The 19,183-nt window shown below is 41.4% G+C and overlaps 1 protein-coding gene across 3 annotated transcripts in view; it reads left to right on the top strand.

Annotated features, from left to right (window-relative positions):
- The first annotated feature begins 1,660 nt into the window (after positions 1-1,660).
- The window catches only part of TGFBR3 (transforming growth factor beta receptor 3), a 119,132-nt gene continuing 101,609 nt past the window's right edge, over positions 1,661-19,183 (top strand). Inside the window, exons 1-2 of one of the 3 annotated variants that reach the window (XM_062613156.1) lie at positions 1,661-1,885; positions 15,803-15,978. In XM_062613156.1, coding sequence (XP_062469140.1) covers positions 15,918-15,978 — 61 coding nt within the window. In that variant the 5' untranslated portion in view covers positions 1,661-1,885; positions 15,803-15,917. Of the gene's footprint in view, positions 1,886-15,802; positions 15,979-19,183 lie in introns of those variants that run through there. The other 2 variants (XM_062613155.1, XM_062613157.1) reach the window with 2 other exon arrangements.

The following is a 19,183-nucleotide window of genomic DNA, read 5'->3' as shown; positions in this document are numbered from 1 at the left end:
TACAAAGAATCTGATTTTGCCAAGACTTGTGCACACATTTGACTTGACACACTTGAACAGCTCTCATGGCTGCTCATTTGAGTAAACCTAATATATTTAATTTAATCTTTCCAGGACTGGGACCTCACTGACTATTTAAAATAATTGGTTTGCTGAAGTTTCAATCCCATTTTTAATCAGCACTCTGGAAATTCGGCTAGCGGAAATAGAGCAGACACACAGTATGCATTGCAATACATATGTTGCACTTAGTGCTGCAGAGTATTAATTTTCTTTTTTGCTGAAGGGACCTTCCCTGCCTCCATATCTCTCATGCAGAGATTTTGCATCCTACATATAGACTGAGAATGATAAGAGTGTGTCATGCTCCAACATGCACAACTTCTCGAACACTAAAAATAAAACTTATGTAAGTGGCCCTAGGCTGCCAACAAGCAGTCTGAACTTGCATTTTACTTGTTTCTGCAGGTTTTTTAAGCCTGTTCACCAAAATGTTTAATGTAGACTAAATGCTTTTTACAGCAGTATTTGATTTACTTGCTAGAGGTCTCATACACAGATCATGTAGATGTTTTGAGGCTTAGTCTTGGGGCTCCTGAGCACTTCCCATGTCCCAGCCACTTACTGGTGTATGGCACATGCAGCAGAACTCCATAAGACTCATCCAAATAGGTAGAGATCAAAATTAAGTGTAAGTAGGTGGCAATGTTTTTTTCTAGGTTGCAAGCTGGCATTTCAGGAGTGGCTGAATAGTGCCTGAAGGCTCTTAACACACCTCTTGCTTGGGTAGATGTAGGAACTCATTGTTGGTGGTGATTCAGGGACAAATGGCCTGATTGGTAGTGAACAAGACCAGCACAATAAAAACTGTTGACACCCCCCTAAGTGAGAAAACACATTAAACTAGTAAAGTTTTATTGAAGCATTCTGGAAGTCCTTTGCATTTCTCTGTGTCTCAGCATGGTCTCAATGCCTATGCAGGAAAATTTGCTTTTTTGGATAATATTGAGATGAGAACTTTGCTGTATTAATGTTTGCAAAGTTCCAGTAGCACTAAGAATTACCTTGATTTTTAAAGGTTTTTAGGTAATGAGAGCAGTAGAGCAGCACAAATGAGTCCTTGTAGTCTTGCAAGACTGTATCAGAAATGAGCTCTCAGCTTATCCTTGCTGAAGGAGAAAATTATTGTTAAGCTGAGGTATGTGTAGAAAGGCCTCATCCATAGCGCAGCTGCCTTGATGATGGTTTTTTGCTCCAGAATTCAATGGCTTCGACATTGACCGAATCAGGCAGTAGTGTGGGTTGGAAAGGACCTTCAAAGCTCATCTATTCCAGCCCCCTGCCATGAGCAGGGACATCTTCAGCCAGACTCTGGGCAACCCGTGCCAGGATTTTACCACCCTCATTGCACCAGCCTGAATCTCACCGCGTTTAGTTTAAAACCACCACCCCTCGTCCTATCGCAAGAGGCCCTGCTAAACAGCCTCCCCCCAACTTACAGAGCCCCCGCTAAGTCCCTCACACCGCTTCGAGCCCCTCGACCCTCTTTGTGGGGCGGGCGGAAGCGCCCGTCACGGCGCTGTCCCCGCCCCGCTCCCAATGGCGGCGCGGCCCCTCCCGCCGCCGGCCCCGCCCCGCCCCGCCCAACCCCGCGATGGGGTTACTGGCGAGCTGGGGGCCGGGCGGGCTGCCGCACGCCTCCTCAGCCTCCGCCTCCTCCCGCGCTGCGCGGGCCGGGCAGCAGCGGCTGACGCTGGGCGGCCTCGGCGAGGGCTGCCCTCACGTCTCGTCCCCTCCTGTCCTCGTCCCGGCCGCCGTTGCGGTGCCCATGGCGTAGCTGCGCGCCTGCCCCTGAGGGACGCGGCGAGGCCGGACCTGCTGCCAGGTAAGCGCGGCGGCCGCGACCCCCGCCTCGGCCGGGGTCGGGCGGAAGCGCCGGGTCCCCCGGGACATGTCACCCTGGGCGCGGCGGGAGAGTGGCGGTGGCCGCCGCGGGGCTGCCCGGCTCCGGGGGCCGGGCGGTGTGTTCGCGGGTGCTGTGAGGAGCGCTGGAAACGGCTCGCCCGTCCGCCCTGTGCAGCCGTGAGGGCTTCGTCCGTTCGTGCGTGCAGGGGTTAAGCCCAGGGTCGTCAGGGGGCTTGTGGCGAGTAGCAGCTACAGGTGTCGTAGCGAACGTGGGCTCTGTCAGGCTGGATGGGACGTGCCGGGCGAGTTACTCGCTGGCACCGAGGTTAAGTCCTCTGCAGATGCGAACACCGCTGTGCGTGTCGAGGTATCGCACCCTTAACGAGCCCAGCTGGGAGCTTAGCAGTGTACTAGCAGAGTGTAAATTCGGTGTGTGTGAGAAAAGTCCAAACACCGGTAACGCGTCACTTCAGTACTTTTTCAGGGAGTAGTTGTTGGCCTGTGGGGTTTATCGTAGCAGGCTTTGTGGGGGATGTGCTGAGGTCAGTTGCCTGCAGCCTTCTGAGTTGCACCTCTCTAGCAGAAGTATGCCATTGAAATTAGATACAAGTTAATAACTTTTTCAACTTCCCCCAGTTTTGGATGTACTTGGAATTCCAGAGATACTGTCATCAAGTCAAGCGGTGTGGGAGATGATACTTCCTGTCCCTTTGAACAGAAAACACTTCAGGTGTAGCTGTGTGTGTGGTTGCACCTTTTCCCCTGGTTGTGGACGTAACCAGATGTAAAGCTACTTATTTCAGTTCTGTTAAGACGTAGGTGTTGTAAGTTATTTCCATCGTTTATTATTCTCAGACGTTTGATCACCAGCGCAGTTCAGTTTCAGTAGAATCCTCTTGATAGGTTTATAACGAATTAGAGTTGGATGAACAAGTGTCATGATTTTGTTCTAAGAAGGAAATTTTCCTGAATGGGTCTGTATTTATACCAAGCTAAGGATATATTTACTCCTTTTGTATGAGGCCGAGCAGCCTGATATTGGCCTCCACCTGGGGAGAAAACCCATAATGAGAGGGCTGCTTGCTCTGTGATTGTGGGACAGGTTATGTTCGGCTCATGGTGACCGGGAGCGCTGTTGCTATTGTAGTCTTGTAGGGGGAAGACTTAAAACTACATGTGTAAATACAATTTCTTACAAAGACAAAATGTATTTGTTCATTGCTTCTTGCTAGGAATACTTTATTTCCCTTAAAGTCCATGTCTGTTTCAGTGAATGCCAGGCACAACATAAATTGCTTTTAATTAGCATAATTTGCTTTTAACTAGCACCTGTCCAATTTAATTTAGACAGGTGCCCTGTCAAAAGTATTTCCAAGTAGAGCATTAACAAAATGTTAATGGCAGATGCTTATTCCTTTGAATGGCTCCAGTTGAACCCATGGAAGCTTACAGAGCTTGAGTGCTAGTTGGGGAACTGCTCTTGTTAGGACGCAGACCTGAGCTGACACCAACAGCTGCAGCCAGTGCTCCGCATTCCCAGCTGGCTGGGGGAGGAAGGGAGGGACGGGTGTTGGAGGGGGAGCAGGTTCTTGGCTTCCTTCAGTGAAGAGTCCTTTACTCTGAATCTTGCTTCCCCCAATTGTTTGCTATAGTCCAACCTTGTTAAGTTTAAAGTGACACTTCAGATTTTTCTCTTCTACCATGCTTTCTCTCTCTGGGGAGGTCTTGTTTGGTTGTTGGTTCTGGTGCATGTTTTGGATCTCCATGGGATCACCTAGTCAAAGTATGTAAGTACTGTCTATTATGGGTGTGATTTCTTTTAAACAATAAGCTTCAATTTTTCTTCTCTGGCGTGCAGAACATCTTTTAATACCTCAGCATCTTGATGCCTACCTCTAGGAACAGTGTTTTGAAGTTAACTTGCTAAGCCAGCAGGGGGAACACAGATCTCTTCATCTGTAACATCTCTCTTCCTACAATTGCAGTTTGTTAAAATGTTGGGCCTATATTTTTGATAGTATTTCCTTAGAAGATGATTATCAATTTACTTGGAAAAAACCACCATACTGTGGAATAAACACATCATTTTTGAATGTTTAATACTAGTTTGCTAACAGGCATGTCTCCCACTGTTCTGAATGGAATTTTTGTCATGTTAGCCAGAACCAAACTTGAAAAGATCATTAGAGGTTTATCTAAGTGAAGATAAACCTCTCTGAAGATATTGGAGGTGAATTAATTAAACCCAAAAAAGGAGAAATATTTTGAGCAATCCTGTAAAGTTTTTGAAAATAAGCTAGACAAAAGTACTTCCACAGTAAAACTGTTGCTGTAGCATGTTTGTGGTTGCATATAGAACTTTTGAAAGCTAAAGCTGAGTTGCAAAAAAGCTGTATTCTCACAAGAAACTATTCCTAGTATTTAGGGTTTCCATAAGAGAGAGTATTTTTAGATATTCTCTTAGGTTTTAAGAAGTCATTACTAGCTTATTTTTGTAAAGGTCAAGTGACACTCTCATCACAGATCAATAATAAGTTTCTTTTTAATTTGTATTGGTGTTACAATTGACTGCATCTTGTGTGTGAGGAATACTAAATGCAAAGTCTTGTGCCTGAGAAGGTCACCTGGATGACTTGCATTGATCCTTACTGCTTTCTAGTCTGTGAAGCATGAGTATAATACAGCCAAATGGCAAATACTTAAGGTACGAGTATACAAACAGATTGCTGAATGCTAAGTGAAGAATGGGAATTTGCAGCATGTCAGCTATTCCCCAGTAAGAGCCAGGGAATGGGCTCTCACCCTGCAGTAAATATGATTTATCTTGCTGCTTATACTTGGACTTAGCTGTCTTTCACTGATGCTGGGGTGAAAATGTGCCTGGGAGCATGTACCATGCAGTAGCTGGTTTGGTACTTGTGAGCGATAACAATTTTATATTCTCCTAGCATCAGGAGAAGTGGAGACAAAATATATTTCAACTGAAAAGTCACAGGGTAGGTTTAAAGGAAGAGATGCAAGCTTCTCTGGTTCTGGAATGGCACTGCCTGAATACTGAGGTATTGACTGCATATGAATTTTCCTCCCTTTATTTTAGTGACTGTGTGTATGTGTATCCCAGTGGCTGTGCATTATTCTCCAAGAGCATTATGTGATGTTGCCAATTACTGAAGGTACAAAAAGATGCATTCTAAGTTCTACTGACAGTCTCCCTCTTCCATTGTTTTTGTGGAATCACAAAACTTCCTCCCGTTTACAGTTTTCAGAGATGCTGAAGTACGTAATGTGTAAAGTTAAAGCGTGATTTCTTTGTGAATGTCATTGGAAAATAGCACTGAAGCTTTGCCTAAGTTGTCTTAGAACCGTTTTGTTTGATATCTCCAATAATATTCTGTTAAGATATGAATTACCAAGTCACGGGCAATTGTAAATCTCAGAAAATACTCCGTGGAACACGGAACTCCGTGCAAAGTTATTTGCAATCACATTACTTTTGATCTAGTTCCACAGCATTCTTGTGTATTATACATAGGCATTACTTGGACAGCAGTAATATTTGTGGTGATCAACAGCAGTATGCTAGTTTCTAGCCACTTCATGAATATAAGCATGTTTTGCCATAAAAACATACTAGCAAAGAAGCAGTGCAATTGGAATTATTTTATCCTTAACTGTAGATTCACATTTTTATGTCCTGGCAGTCATCCAACAGAGCAGCATTTCTTGTGCTATTTATTTACAGCAACAATTAACTCTCTGGTAGCCAAAAGGAAACAAGATTCACACGTCTCTGGAAATCACTGAAAGAGGGACTTTAAAGCTGCTACTTTGTGTATATCCCACATTTTTTATTTCCACTCTGGCAAAATAGATTTTTTTTTTTTTAAGAACAACCTTTATGACCTCGAGTATCTAAAAAGGTTTGTCAAGTTCAGCAAAGAACAGTTTCTGTATTGCACTATAGCTGTTAATATTGTTGTACTCCTTACAAATAATCATGTTTGGTGAAATATGGTCTTTTATTGTATTTATAATAAATGAGTTTATTGATGAAAATGTGAAAGTATTTCATATTTGTTCTGTGTATAGTACTTTAACAACAGACAGATATAGCTCATTTTAACAAATTTAATTGCATTACATGTAGCACTTTAGTAATCTGTCTAATATTAATACAGTCGCTGGCCAAGTTCAGATTTATTTTTTCTTCCTGTTGCAGTATGTTGTAAGGTTGTGGGAGTTGACTGGAGGGGCCCCTCTTATATAAGTTTAGTTGTGACCTTGCAAGAGACCTATTTAGATTGTAGAAGAATAGCTTATCTAGAGGTCATGGGTCTGAAACAGGTTAATTATAGAGCTAACATGTATAGGTTGTATTTGTGCAGAGAAGGCAATAGGGGCTGTGATCTATAAGCTATCTATAAGAATTAGTGATTCTGAAAAAGAATAAAGAATGCCAATGCACTTATGCTTTGATTTCCTTTGTAAGCACAGGCATTTTCTGTTGGACATTGGTGTAGGTTTATTGTGAGTTGGGGACAATTAAAAAAATCCCAAACTATCCAGTGAGCTGACTGCATAATACAGATCTGCTGAATACGTGTATTTCTTTGCCAAGAAGCTGGAGGTGGATTGAAGACTTCTATGTCCTCTTTCTTTTGTCTTAGATTTATAGAAGTTGTTTGTTAGACTAGAGCCATTCTTTAACTGTAACTGAGAACTATGATGGTATTTCATCAAGAATGTGATACTTTGTTTTTGACAATGATTTGAGTACAGTAAAATTCTGCTGATTTACAAAAGAGCTATTGCTATATTTGAAAAGGTGGGCCTTTTCTTTTGTTAAACCTATTACATTAACGGAGCAAGTCACTCCAGTATGTACAGCTTATGGTATGTGAGGGATTAGTTCCTCCCTCCAGAGTTTAAATGACCAGTGTGTCTGAATCCATGTAGATCTGGTGATGTGGCTCACTCCAGTGATGTAGTGATTTCCTTCTGCCATATGAGATGGACAAATTATTTATATGACCACAGGAATTTATTGTGGCCTTCTGTCTCCCTAAGCTTGTGTTCAAAGGTTTTTACAGTCTTTATAAGTGCATTCGATGTAAAATACTGAAAGACAGGAAATTCTGCATGGTAAAAATTACAGGGGAGTATCTCCACTCTGAGTGGAACATGACAGTGATGTGTGTCTTGATCGAAACAAATCCTCATCGCAGTGCTTTAAGTGATAATTTGTTATGGAAAAGTTTACTTTGTCCTGAATATGTTTCTCTGCCCAATAAATTAAATTAACTGGTTATCTGTCTGACAAATGGGGAGAGGGTAGATTACCCCTACACAAAGTGAAGAAGCTCCTTTTGACTCATTTTTTGAACTGTGAGGTAGTTTAAGGCCTTCCCTATTTGTGTGGGAGAAGTTTCCAATCTTCCATATACGCATCTGAAAATGTAGTGGCTAGCAGCTAACGTTAGATAAATGTATATATTTTCTTGTTTGGCAACCCAAAGAGATAATCTGTTCATCTACCTTCTTTCTTGAGTGTGCTTTGTTCTAGAGAGCAAAACTCATTACCTTCTTTTTTTTCCAAAATGTGGTTTGGTAATGCATGTGGTTAAAGTACCTACTAGCTAAAATACTAACCTGTTACTTTACATCTTATAATATCTTGTGGCCAGTGGCAGCGGGGAGGGCTGATTTGTATCACCTCATCCAGTTCCCCTATAATGGGAAATGCTGGTTTTCAATCCTGTTCAACCTTTGCTGTCCAGCTTTCTCCTCTCCTCCCTCTTCTGCCTCCCAGGGGATTGCATCTTTATATAGCAAATTTATGCTTAATGCTATAGTCTTGCTTTTCATTATTACCCCTTTTGGGCTTCTCACAATTAACCCAGAGAATTTCAGGTATTTGTAGGCCATGGTTTCAGAACCACTTCTCTAAATGTTTAAAGGTTGTTTAAAGATTTTTAAATCCAGCTGAGATTGATTTTACTTTTTTCCTGGTAGAAAGGTTCCAGCTGGATTATTTCTAGATACAGGGCTAAGGGTTTGCAGTTCAGTCTTGAAAAAAACACAGCATCAAGCACTCACTGATAGAACAATTTGCTGAACTCTTTTACCCTGAGTGGAAGAAGCCTTGCTGAGATGTTGGTAACTTTCCTTCCTGCTGTGGCTCCTTCTCCACAAGGAGATGCCTTCCCTAGAGTTTTATCTGTCTTGATAGGTACATTAGAGCTGTCATCTGTTTAGTTTAGGTGTGCAATTAGAAACCGAGCCAAGTAAAACTTAAGATAAATGAAATTTGTGTGAGGTTGTTGGCTGCTACTGTGTTTGTGTAGAATAAGACAGTCCAGTGCCGGGAAACCTATTATGTTTCCAATTAGAAACCATAAAAAAATGAAGCAATTAGGCCAAATAAGATTAACTATGAGGAGGAAAGGTTATAGAGATTTGTTTTGTGCAATTTATGATCATCGTTTTCAGCCTGAAGATTCCTGTGCGCTAGAAATGTTTTTATTTCAGGGTAAGCTTTTCAGAAACAGCAAGTCCCACTTAAAAACATTAGCCTCACTCCTGTTAATTGTGGTGAGATATTACTGGTTGAGTTCATTTGGTACCTGAGGTTTATTTAAATGTAGATATGAGAATCATAGATTTCTTGAGCTTTCATGAAAACTTTAACCCAGCCTTTATGTATGTACCTTTCTAGAAGTGTCTGCTTTTTTCCTCCTTCTGCTACCTGAATATTCATCAGAACATGGCGTATAATTGTACCACTGGTATTCCCTGATGTAAGAGCAGTGAGATGGTTTTTATCCGTCCTCTAACAAGAAGATGAAAGCAGAACTCCCTAAAGCAGTGTTGTTTTCCTAGGTGATCGTTACGGGGGGGGTGGGGGGGGGGTGCTGCCGCTGTGGGCACATCAAGGTCCTGCTACAACTCTTTTGGTTGTGAAAGAATAGACTGAGTTGCACAGAAAATTCGGGGCTGAACCTGATACTAGGTTGCAGATTGCTTGAGCCATTATAGTACAGGAACAGTACAGCATCCTGGCATCTTGTTTTCCCCACTCCCTTTAGAGATGCTGTGAAACAGGATGCTCCCAAGTGCTCTGTGTTAAAGTAGAAAACATCTGATTTGGTATTTAAGTTACATGTAGGATGTTGGTCTTGCTAAACTCTGTCTTCAGTGCCTTGTGTGCTTCCTTCTGTAGAGATATGCTAACCTCTAGGAATTTCTGCTGTTGTCAAAAAGGAATCTGTTCCAGCCTCCTTCTTGTGGAAGATTCTTGTGTACTCCTTCCACTAAAAGACTCCCGAAGTGCACTTCCTTCCCTTCCACCTATTGAAAGCCTCCTACATCCTGATCCTGTAAGAGGCTATTCTCTTGTTTATGCTTGGTAAGCAAAACCTTGTCCCTCAGCCTATGCAGATTTAGCTGCATACCTCCCTCTGTTTGGGGGAAAGGAAGTCCTGGGAACATTAAGCAGAATGATTTTTATCCTGTTTCTGTAGACTGTCTCTTACTTTTGTGCTATATTGTGCAATGATTATTCAGCTGAAACTTCTCAGTGTCTGGCGTTACGACTTTATTTTTCTCATCTAAACTCACAGCAGTTCAAGTCAGGTGATGAAAAAGAAATATGTTGGGAAGCTGAAGGGAAAGTTGGTTATGAAATTTTACTGATAGTAGCTGCTGTCATCCAGACCAGAGCTTCATGCCAGCTGTGGGCAAAATACGTACCAGGTAACAAAACCAACCTCAGTGAACTGTTACTAAAAAGGCGGAATGGTTTCACATCTTTTATGGACTTATCTGTGTATATTTTGTGGCTTCCTGTAATTTGACAGGCTGCATTGTAATACATTAATAAGAAAATAAATAAAATGTTAAAACAAAAGTCACGTGGAATAGAGGGGCACAATTGCTAAATGGCATAAAACATCTTCCCTTGGCACTTGTCCAGTTCCCATAGCATTTAACTGTGACTTGTTGAAATGTCCCATTACAAGCACAGCAGCATGTGAACTGCAGGCCATCAGGGTTAGTTCTTCTTAGGCTTTTGATATGTCAGGACTTTTATTCTTTATTACTATTCATGTACTCCCTGAAATTAAATCACTTTGATTCTAAAACAGAATCTGTCCCCTTAATGGTTTATGAATAAGTTACTGTTTTGAGTTCTGAATTGTGGGACTTCATGTATATACCTTGGATGTAGGTATTAAAAAAAAAATAGATACAAATTTTCAGTTCCACATTAATGTTTTCTAGCCCTGTTAGCTTTTTGACCTGTATGTGTCCAAATCATGCAGAATTGACAGAGGATAAATCTGATCTAATAAAAAAGAAATCTGCTAACATGTATATTTGATAGGAGTAGTATTATGAATAAACTCTACACATCTAGGAATAGAAGAGGTTTTGAAAGAGCTACTGGTGTAGTTGACCATTTGTGGGGGGAGGGGGTTTCTTTTATTGATCTTGAGTCTGCTTGATTACAAATGATTGCCTTTTTATCTTCTGCATGGCATGCATGTATTCATGCCTTTGCATAGGGAACCAACACGGAGCAATGGGAGAAAACCTAGTTGAGTGAAATGGTTGCCATGCATAAAGCAAGCAAACAAACAAAAAGTGAAAAAGTTTTGGCTGTAAAGGCTGCCTTGGATGGCCTAGAAACCTGGGTTCACGTTGCTATGGCAAAACAACACAAAGGGACAGATCCTGCTGGCTTCACTCTAGTATTCTCATTCACTTCAGTGGGACTTGTGACATATAAGAGGAGGATTTTTGGTAGAGAAGTGTTTATCATTGTTGTAGAGAGCTGTGCAACTTCTGGCACCATGTGTGGAAAGAGGAGGGAATTACCAGAGTCCATGTTGATAAGGAGGAGAGGAAGTGGAAGTTATTCTTCAGGCAGTAGAGGAAAAGGTTAGACATCGAGGAGGATAGAGTTAAGGCAAGGGAAGAACTTGTATGGGGAAAGGTAGTTTGTGATTAAAGAAACAGATGGTGACTATTGGGGAAAAGGCTTAAGGGAACAGAAATAAAAAGGAAAAATAAAGTGATAAGAATGCAGTTCAGCAATAAATGTGGCAAATTCCTATGGTATAGAAGCCTTTTAATAGGGAACAGAAACACCACCAGATCTGTGGTCGTGGCCACCTGCAGGCACGTATATTGCTAGGTTAAGCTGGGCAGAGAAGCTTTGAAAAAGTAGGCAAAATTAAACTGACCAGCAGAAGACCAGTGGTACAAACTGAAGTTAAGGAGATCACGGATCCCAAGAGTAATATGTTATGGGTATTTTGCTAGAAGTACAGGAATAGGCTGAGTAGAAAGGTGCTCAAATGTTCTGAAGGCAGAGCTTAATCCTAGGGCTTACACTTGGTCATTTTCATTTGCAAGAAACTCGCATTTAGAGCAGTGGCCTGTCCCCTTTAATGTATTAGAATTCTCATAGACATTAGAGGCTCCTACTTCAGACCACATTAAAACCTCATACTTCCTCCTCTTGTCCTCACGCACTTCAGTGTGTTTCCCCCAGTCTTCTTTCAGACCTAATAAAATCTAGTAGTAATAAGATTCTTCCTGATGTTCCCAGTAGCTCTCATTCCTGATTGCATCTGCAAAATGATACTTCTCAACAAAACAGGCTCTTTTGTGCCTTCTTGTGCACTTTTATTCAGGACCAGTGGCCTCTGTGACAGCAACCTTCAGTGAAAATGACCCCAGCCAAGTGTGTGCCTCTTAGGCAGAGTCTCCAATGGCTCTGGCTGCAGATGCCCTCTTTTGCCAGCCTTTCTTGCAGCTTCTAGTAGTATAAAGCATTGGCATGAAGTGTTTGGAAAACCTGAGCTCTCATGTCAGCTTCTCCTGCTCTTCTTCATTGGATTTTTTTTGATCCTATTTCTAATATGCTCTTTTGTGACCTCAGTTACAGAAATAGCCACCCAGATATACCCCAAAGGAAAAGATGATTCTCTCGGAAATTTCTTTTGAATCTCAAATGAACTAGCACTTGTGTTTACTGCTTGGATAAATAATTTAGGTTTGTGGTCCCTTTACAAAGATTTCTTCTTTTATTTCAAAGGAAATGTCCCCCTGTTGTGTGGACTTAACTGGTTTGCAGTGTAGAAGCCTAGGGCTTTCCCTTCATATACTGCCTGCTCTGACTTACGTGTTGTAAATGTTACTGGTCAGTGGCTTGTGGCAGGCATCAAATGACTCTCTTGGTTTTACATAGAGATGGCAATGTGTATATACTCTCTTTCCCTTTTAAATCATTTCTCTCAAATTTAATGGTAACTGGCCTTTTAACATACATAGGTGGTCGGCACAGAACGGGATTCTTGTCAGCGTTGCTTTATCTCCAGTTCTTTCCCTGTGCTCCCTTTTTCTGAACAGCTGTGTGCCTTACAAAAACCTCACCGAAAAATGAGGTCTGTGCTGGTGGAAGGGTGATCTAAGTAATGGCTTGTCTTTTGCTATTCAGTTTATTAGTGAGCATTTGTGCTGTAGTTACTCTTTTTCTGATTAATATTTTGCTTGTTGTTGATGGAATGGTTATACATCAGGAACTCAAGTTTCAGAATGCTTATTAAGGACGTCTTGCAGGACATTATGATGGTCTTTTATAGGTGACACTGGCTAGAACCTCAAGATTTGCCCTATTTGATATTTTTTCTTCATGGCAACATTTAACTATGGAGTTATCAGCTGAATACTCTCACTGAGTAGGTTTCTTTTTAGCTAGAGAAATAGCAAAAAATGATTCCATCTTAGAGTTGACTTCCTTCACTATAGTATCTTAGAATGGTTTAGGTTGGAAAAGACCTTTAAGATGATAGAGTCCAACTGTTAACCCAGTACTGCCAAGTGCACCCATGTCCGTATGTGCCACATCTGCATGATGCTGCTGCTTTTGGTGTTCAGGGGACAAGGTAGTGTATAGAATTCTTATTGCCAAAACCCCCTTCATTTGTCAACATGAAATACACACTGGCTGGAAGAGACTTGCAGAGACTAATTCTTTCTAGCCTAAACAAGGTCCACGGAACCATTGACAACACCAGTTGCCAACTTCCTGTGCTTGACTGGCCAGTGGAAGTCACGAATTCCTTATGGCTTGCCATTCTGTCATGAAACCTGTTTAATTTGGATTTTCAGGGTCAAAATCTTCTGTATTGCAGGATTGTCCAACACTCTTGTCAACAATTTATTATTCCTGTTTACCTTAATTTACCACAGAGTTTGGTATCCCTCATGGATTTGAGGGTTTAGCTGTATAATTTTACACTCTGGGGAGAGATGCAAGATATCTAGGAACTCGCTGAATGCTTCCAGTATGTTCAGGATGAGTAATTTTTACAAGCCTTATAAATTGCCCAAGGAAGCTGCTGTTCTATGAAGTTTTCCTGTTTTGAGCTCTCTCTAGCATTGTGTTTGTGTGCGTGTTCATCCTTCTCCAGAACTGTTTTCTTCAAAATCCATCTTTTATAAGATGTTGTAGCAGAAATCTTTGTGTGAATCGTGCTTGGTTGGGTTTTTGGGGTGGGCTCTTGCTGCTTTAAGAGGCTGTGTTGTTTGTCTTGCTCTCAGTGATAGAAGTTTGTTGCAGTGTCTTATTACCTCGGTCAGGTTGTGTGGTGGTGTTGATCCTAGCAAAGAATAGTTTGTGCTAGTGAACCTGTAAGTGAGGAAAAATTCATCGTTGGTAACAGTGCTATGTTTTAAGATGGAATAAGTGAAATGATACAGAATTGGTGTTTTATGTGAATGATATATAAGTAGGTATTTGTTTATTTATTGAAATGTTTTTCTCTTAGATGAATTAATCTCTTATTTCTAAATTCAGGGCCAGTTTTGAAAAGGACAGTGCATGGCAGAGCACAAAAATGCAGTTTGAGGTTGGTTTTGTGGCTAAGGTTGCTTGAAATGTCCAAGGATAGTTTCACAGGTTGTTAATTTTTGAGGTCAAGGTTTTAGGTTCGTTTGATAAATCTTTTCACAGGTAATCACAGTCTGAATTTGATGGAAAAGTTTGCAATATCCAGTCATACGTTAATCATACATAACTTCATGAATAGCAGATAACAAGATACCCAGATCTTTTTTGCGCTGTGCAAAGTGACGTGTACCTCTTCAGAATGAAGAGTTAACTCCTTTTCCCCAGATTAAGCACTAGCAGGTAGAAGATAAAGATTAGTAGGCAGTGTTAGCAGAACTAGCTTTTCTCTAGGGGTTTCCTTCATTCACTGTTGTGGTATGACAATGTTTCGAAGTCAGTGGAAGCCAGGCCACGAGGAGGTACGCATGAGAGAGAACCAGTTACAGAATTTTAACCTAAAATATCCAGTGTCAAAAGCCAGCAGGGAACAAAAGTAAATGTGCTTCTTACAGGATGCTCAGCTTGAAAGTGACCTGCAAGAAACCCTGTGTTGTGATAGATACTCAACTCTTTCCTTGCTCTATTCCTGTCCTGCAGCAGTGTGGTGTCTGGGTGCTTCAGCATCCCGCAGAGCCACTCCTGGGCTCTTCTACACAGAAGACCTGGGGCACTGCCAAGACCAGTCAGAGGTGCTTGGAGCAGGGTGCTGAGGGAAGTATCTGGTGGAGGCTGTAGTTCAGTGCTTGGGCATTGACACACCTTTCCTGGTGGGTGGCTGCAGCTCCCTCCGCACAGGGCAGTGCTGGCTCTGCCAACTAACCTATAAAGAGGTTCTGCAAAGGAGTTTCTAGTGTTCTCCTTGTAGGCATAGCAGTGCTATGAGCAGGTGTCTTGAAATGCTGGTCTAGGTACAGGTCTTCCTTGTGCAGACTTGATTGTGCACAGCACATGCTGCATAACAGAGCCTAGCCTTTTGTCTTTGCACTTCATTCCAGTTTAGTGTCAGCAAGAACTTTTTGAATGGTATTCATGTTTTGCGGTTCAGATGTTGGTCCTGACTCAACGTTCTGCTCTCATTTAGCCCCGTGATGGTTATTAGTAATTGCCTGCATTGCTTTGTGGTGAGTGTTAGTGGTTGCTGAGGCACCATCTGTTACTGTCTGCTCCTGAAAGCTGGTATTGAAGTAAAGTAGGTAAGATTTGTATTAGATTGAATACAATACCAACATTCTGGTTCCTTACCTGCTTGGTCTGTGGTCTCATTATAGACCTCTAGATGACTGAGAATAGATTAAAAAAGTGGAGGAGGATATTGCACATCTAGTGAGTGTTTCCCCTCAAGAGTCTGCAGTGTGCATTCTACAGTCAGAATTCCCTATGCTTTTAACGCCTGTGGGCATCAGCTGTATCACCATTCATTTGTATAGCATATTTAAGTTGTTTTACTGACCTGGTATATCGTCTCTCGAAATCTCTTGACATAATGATTCTGAGCAGCTTTGTGTTTGTATTTATTGTCAAGTGGCCTGGAAAAGTTTTCAGAATTTGTGATACTGAGAAATAATGAGTTAAATTTATCGTGTTACCAGTAAACCAGCTAAAGCACATGTGAAACATTGCTTTGTGGTGTAATAAAGGTAACAGCAGATAATTAAGCAAACAAATGTTTATATGTCCCAGAGAAAGTCTGAATACTTAAAATAAACATGTCTGAAGCTATGAGTACTACTGGCAGTCTTCAGTTGACAGAAAGAACTCTGGGATTTCACTTCCAAGAAGATCACAACTTGGACAATGTGTAATATGAAAGAGCAGCAGCTGCACAGAAGTTCAGGAGAGGGAAGAGTACTGAACTGTCAGTACCTAGGCTATCTGGTAATAAAGTCCTTTTAGAAAGAATTCTGTTTCTCTTATTACAAGAGTGATAATTTTAAATACCTGGTAATGCTTCTGTAAGTGACATTTGTATTCAGATTTTTTTTTTACTTCTTTCTGTAGGCAATTAGAAGTCTGGAAGATTTGATTTCAAAACACACCGCAAATTTCAAAGGAAGTAAATCTACATGAAGAGCTACAAAGGGAGTTGATTTGAGAAGATACAGCGCTTGCAAAAATGTCTTCAAGTTGTGCGACTTCAGTGTTTGCTTTGATGATTTTGTGCTTTGCAGCTGCAGGTAGGTGACATTATGTAAATCATGCATTCATTGGAACTTATTGTATATATTCAGAATTATTGATCAGAAATACTTTTTCATGCTGGAAAAATGTAGGTCAGCTGGGTTTTATATAAAACTATTGTGATCATAACTGCTGGTACAGTGATGTGAGGAGCAGTGCTGTTCCTGTGTGAGTGTTTTTGTGCACCTGTTTTCCCCTTTAAAATCATTAAAGAACTGCAGTTGTAATGTCAATTATTTTTGCAGTTATTTATTCTAAAAAGAAAGTAACAGAAGTGTGTGGTGCACATATATTATAAAGCTTGCTGTGGAAGCCTTTGGGAGTGAAAGCAGGGTAGCTCTGCCAGTATGTGATGCTGTGGAGCTATTAGCTCTGCCAAGAGGCTGTTTTTACTTCCTTGGGTGCAGGGTTGTGCTGGTGAAGCTGAGCTGGGGTCTCTCTCCCGAGCTGGGCTGAAAGGGTATACCCCTTTTCAGTTCAGTGCTGCCTTTGAGGGCTGTAATCTAGAATGAAGTCCCCCTTATTTTAGTTCATCAAAATAAAAACTGTGTTACAGTAACTTGGAACAGAGAGATCTGTACAGTTCAAGTACCTATATTGTAGTTTCTTCAAGTGCTGAAGTGATTCTTCTCGCTATGTTTGTTTGTCAAAGTTCTTCCTGTGGTTGCAAAGGGAAGCCTCTTCTTATGTGTCCAGCATACAGCGTGGGTCATTGGAGAGGAGGCCAAGTGGATATACAGTTAGTCAAAATGAGATAGTGGGAAAAGTGGACAGTGGACAGATGGTTTGCTTAAATCTGAGATGTCCTCACTGTGGAAAAGATGACCAGCTTCGGAAGAGACAGGGCTGAGCAATTAAATGTGCTACAGTTTGGCTTCTTTTCATCATCGGCATGGAAAATTATGTTGTTTCAAGCCCTCAAGCCTTGTGGGACTTTCTCTGGGCTTGACCTCCTGAGGGCATCCATCCAACATTAGTAACTTCGATTGTTTAATAGTACATGATGCTAAGGTTTTGCAATAGCTTCATTCCAGATGAACTTGGAGCAATCCAGGGTGTGTCTGAGTGCGTCTGCGGCTTGAGCTGAGGATGTGAATGCTGGTCTTGGCTGAGAAGAGCGATTGCTGGGAATGAATCTGAATTTAGAGATGCAGAAAAATCGGCTTTGAAAGAAGGTGCCAGTGAAGAAAATAAAAACTGTTTTAATTGATCACAACCACAATTCCCTTTTGCTGCTGAAGAGATTGCTTGCCCAAGAAGTCAGCTTACCTCTTAATGCCAGCTTTAACTAACCCACTAATTTAAAAGTGTTATCAAGCACAGTACTACTATTGGTTGTTAGCATGTCTGTCCTGAAGTTTGTTGTGGTTTTTTGGTTTTACTCTCTAATTCTGTGTTTCCTCTGGCAGCTATTCTTGAAGCAAACTCTTAAAAAAGCACGATGGACTTGGATTTGATCAGATGCTTATTCATAAGTAGAATAGTAGAACAATTTTGGCTAGACGGGACCTCTGGGAGTCTAATCCAGCCCCGTGCTCAGAGCAGGGCTAGTTTCAAAGTTACTTCTCTTTTGGAGACTCATTCTTCCCACTATCTTCATGTGAAGTAGATAGCAGAAGGGAGTGGAAAGGGTCACAGTTTAAGAGGAGGTGAGGAAGCACTCTGTGGTCCTGTGGGTTTTGGTTTTTCTTTCATGCTTTTTATTTTTGCAATAAATTCTTAATGAGAACACCTACTTAATGTGCTTTACAGAGTATAGTAAGTACAGTGAGATAAGAGCAATAAAGAACTGATGTATTCTGAAGTGTGTGTGTCAGGGAGTGATCTCTGGCAGATATAGTTACAATCAAGGAAGGACTGTTCTCTGAAGGTTGTTTAGATAGAGCTTTTGCAGTGTTTTTCTGTTAGTAGTCCTGTTAACTTAAACAATTATACTTTAAAGGCAGGGAGTTTGTGTCTATAGGTGAAATAGAGATGGGAGCAAGCAGCATGTTCTAGTTGTGTGGCAGATGCCCATGAGCTATTGTCAGTGTGATGGCCAGGGGACCACAAGCTCAGCTCTTAGTTGCTGGTGTACAGAACCCCTGCTTGTTCAGGCTTGAACCATTACCAAGCCAGTATAAATAAAACCGAGGAGTATAAATAAGACTAAGAAGTATAAATGAAATCCCTGTGTGCCTGTGGTAAAGCCTGGGGGAGGCAGGGGGCAGCATGCCACCTCCCGAGGGTGTTCAGTTTTATATATTGAGGTTTTTCTAGCTTACTGTTGGTTTCTGGAGCAGTGAGGCTGCTGGAGAAGAGCACGCCTTTTTCTTGTTTGCCACTGCTGCTATTGGTATAGGTTTTGTTGCTGGCATTCCAGTACCTTCAACATTGTTATCATTTTAGACATAGGCGATCTTCTGGACAGAATCTGTGTTAATGTTTTATTTTCTTTCCATTCTTGCATTTTAAGGTACTAATGTGTGAAGTCTATCTCAGAAAAGCGCCAGGTGTTGGATGGCATGATGCACAGAGATGCATATTCAAACGCAAGCTACAAAATTGCATGTTTTTCACGCTGATAGCATGAAGAATACACCTTGCTAACTTCACATTGAAAATGGTCTGCATAAGTATTTCAAAGCATATTTGTCTATTCCTCTACCCTCTCTTACGGCTCAGATGTATGTAGCTAAATGCTTATCTGAATCTGATTTACTTTGAGCTTGTACACGGATTTCTTGTAAGCTCCTATTTATACATCTTTAATTGTACAGAAAAAGACTGCAAAGAAAACCTCGATTACTGTGAGCCTTTTCTTCCCCATGGAAAGTTCAAGGCAGGATGGAGAAGAGAACTGCTGGCAAGCTACCTGCCTGTCTGAAGGAATTATGTTTTTGAAGTGGGCTTAGACTAAGGTCTGGCAACCTGCAATAGGAACTCCACATAAACACTCAGAACTGCACACGCTATAGCCTTGAATAACCTCATAAGCAAGTCTGGATTTGTAGTCTTAGGAGCAAAAATATTCTATCCTAATGTGGCTTAAATCAAAGACTGAAATGTATTTATTTTACTTGCTGGCAAATTTGTGCATTTGGGTGCATGATGTCTGTCTGATTGGAGGGCAGCTGAGACACATACTTGCCCTAGACCCTGAGGGCTAAGCCATCAACAAGATAGGTCCTTCCATGAAGGAATGGGAATGTGTTTTAAACT

The sequence above is a fragment of the Pezoporus occidentalis genome, unplaced genomic scaffold (assembly GCF_034315485.1).
Source record: "Pezoporus occidentalis ecotype Australia unplaced genomic scaffold, CSIRO_AGI_Poc_V1 ctg164, whole genome shotgun sequence".
NCBI lineage: Eukaryota > Metazoa > Chordata > Aves > Psittaciformes > Psittacidae > Pezoporus > Pezoporus occidentalis.
This window is presented reverse-complemented; position numbering and strand designations above follow the sequence as displayed.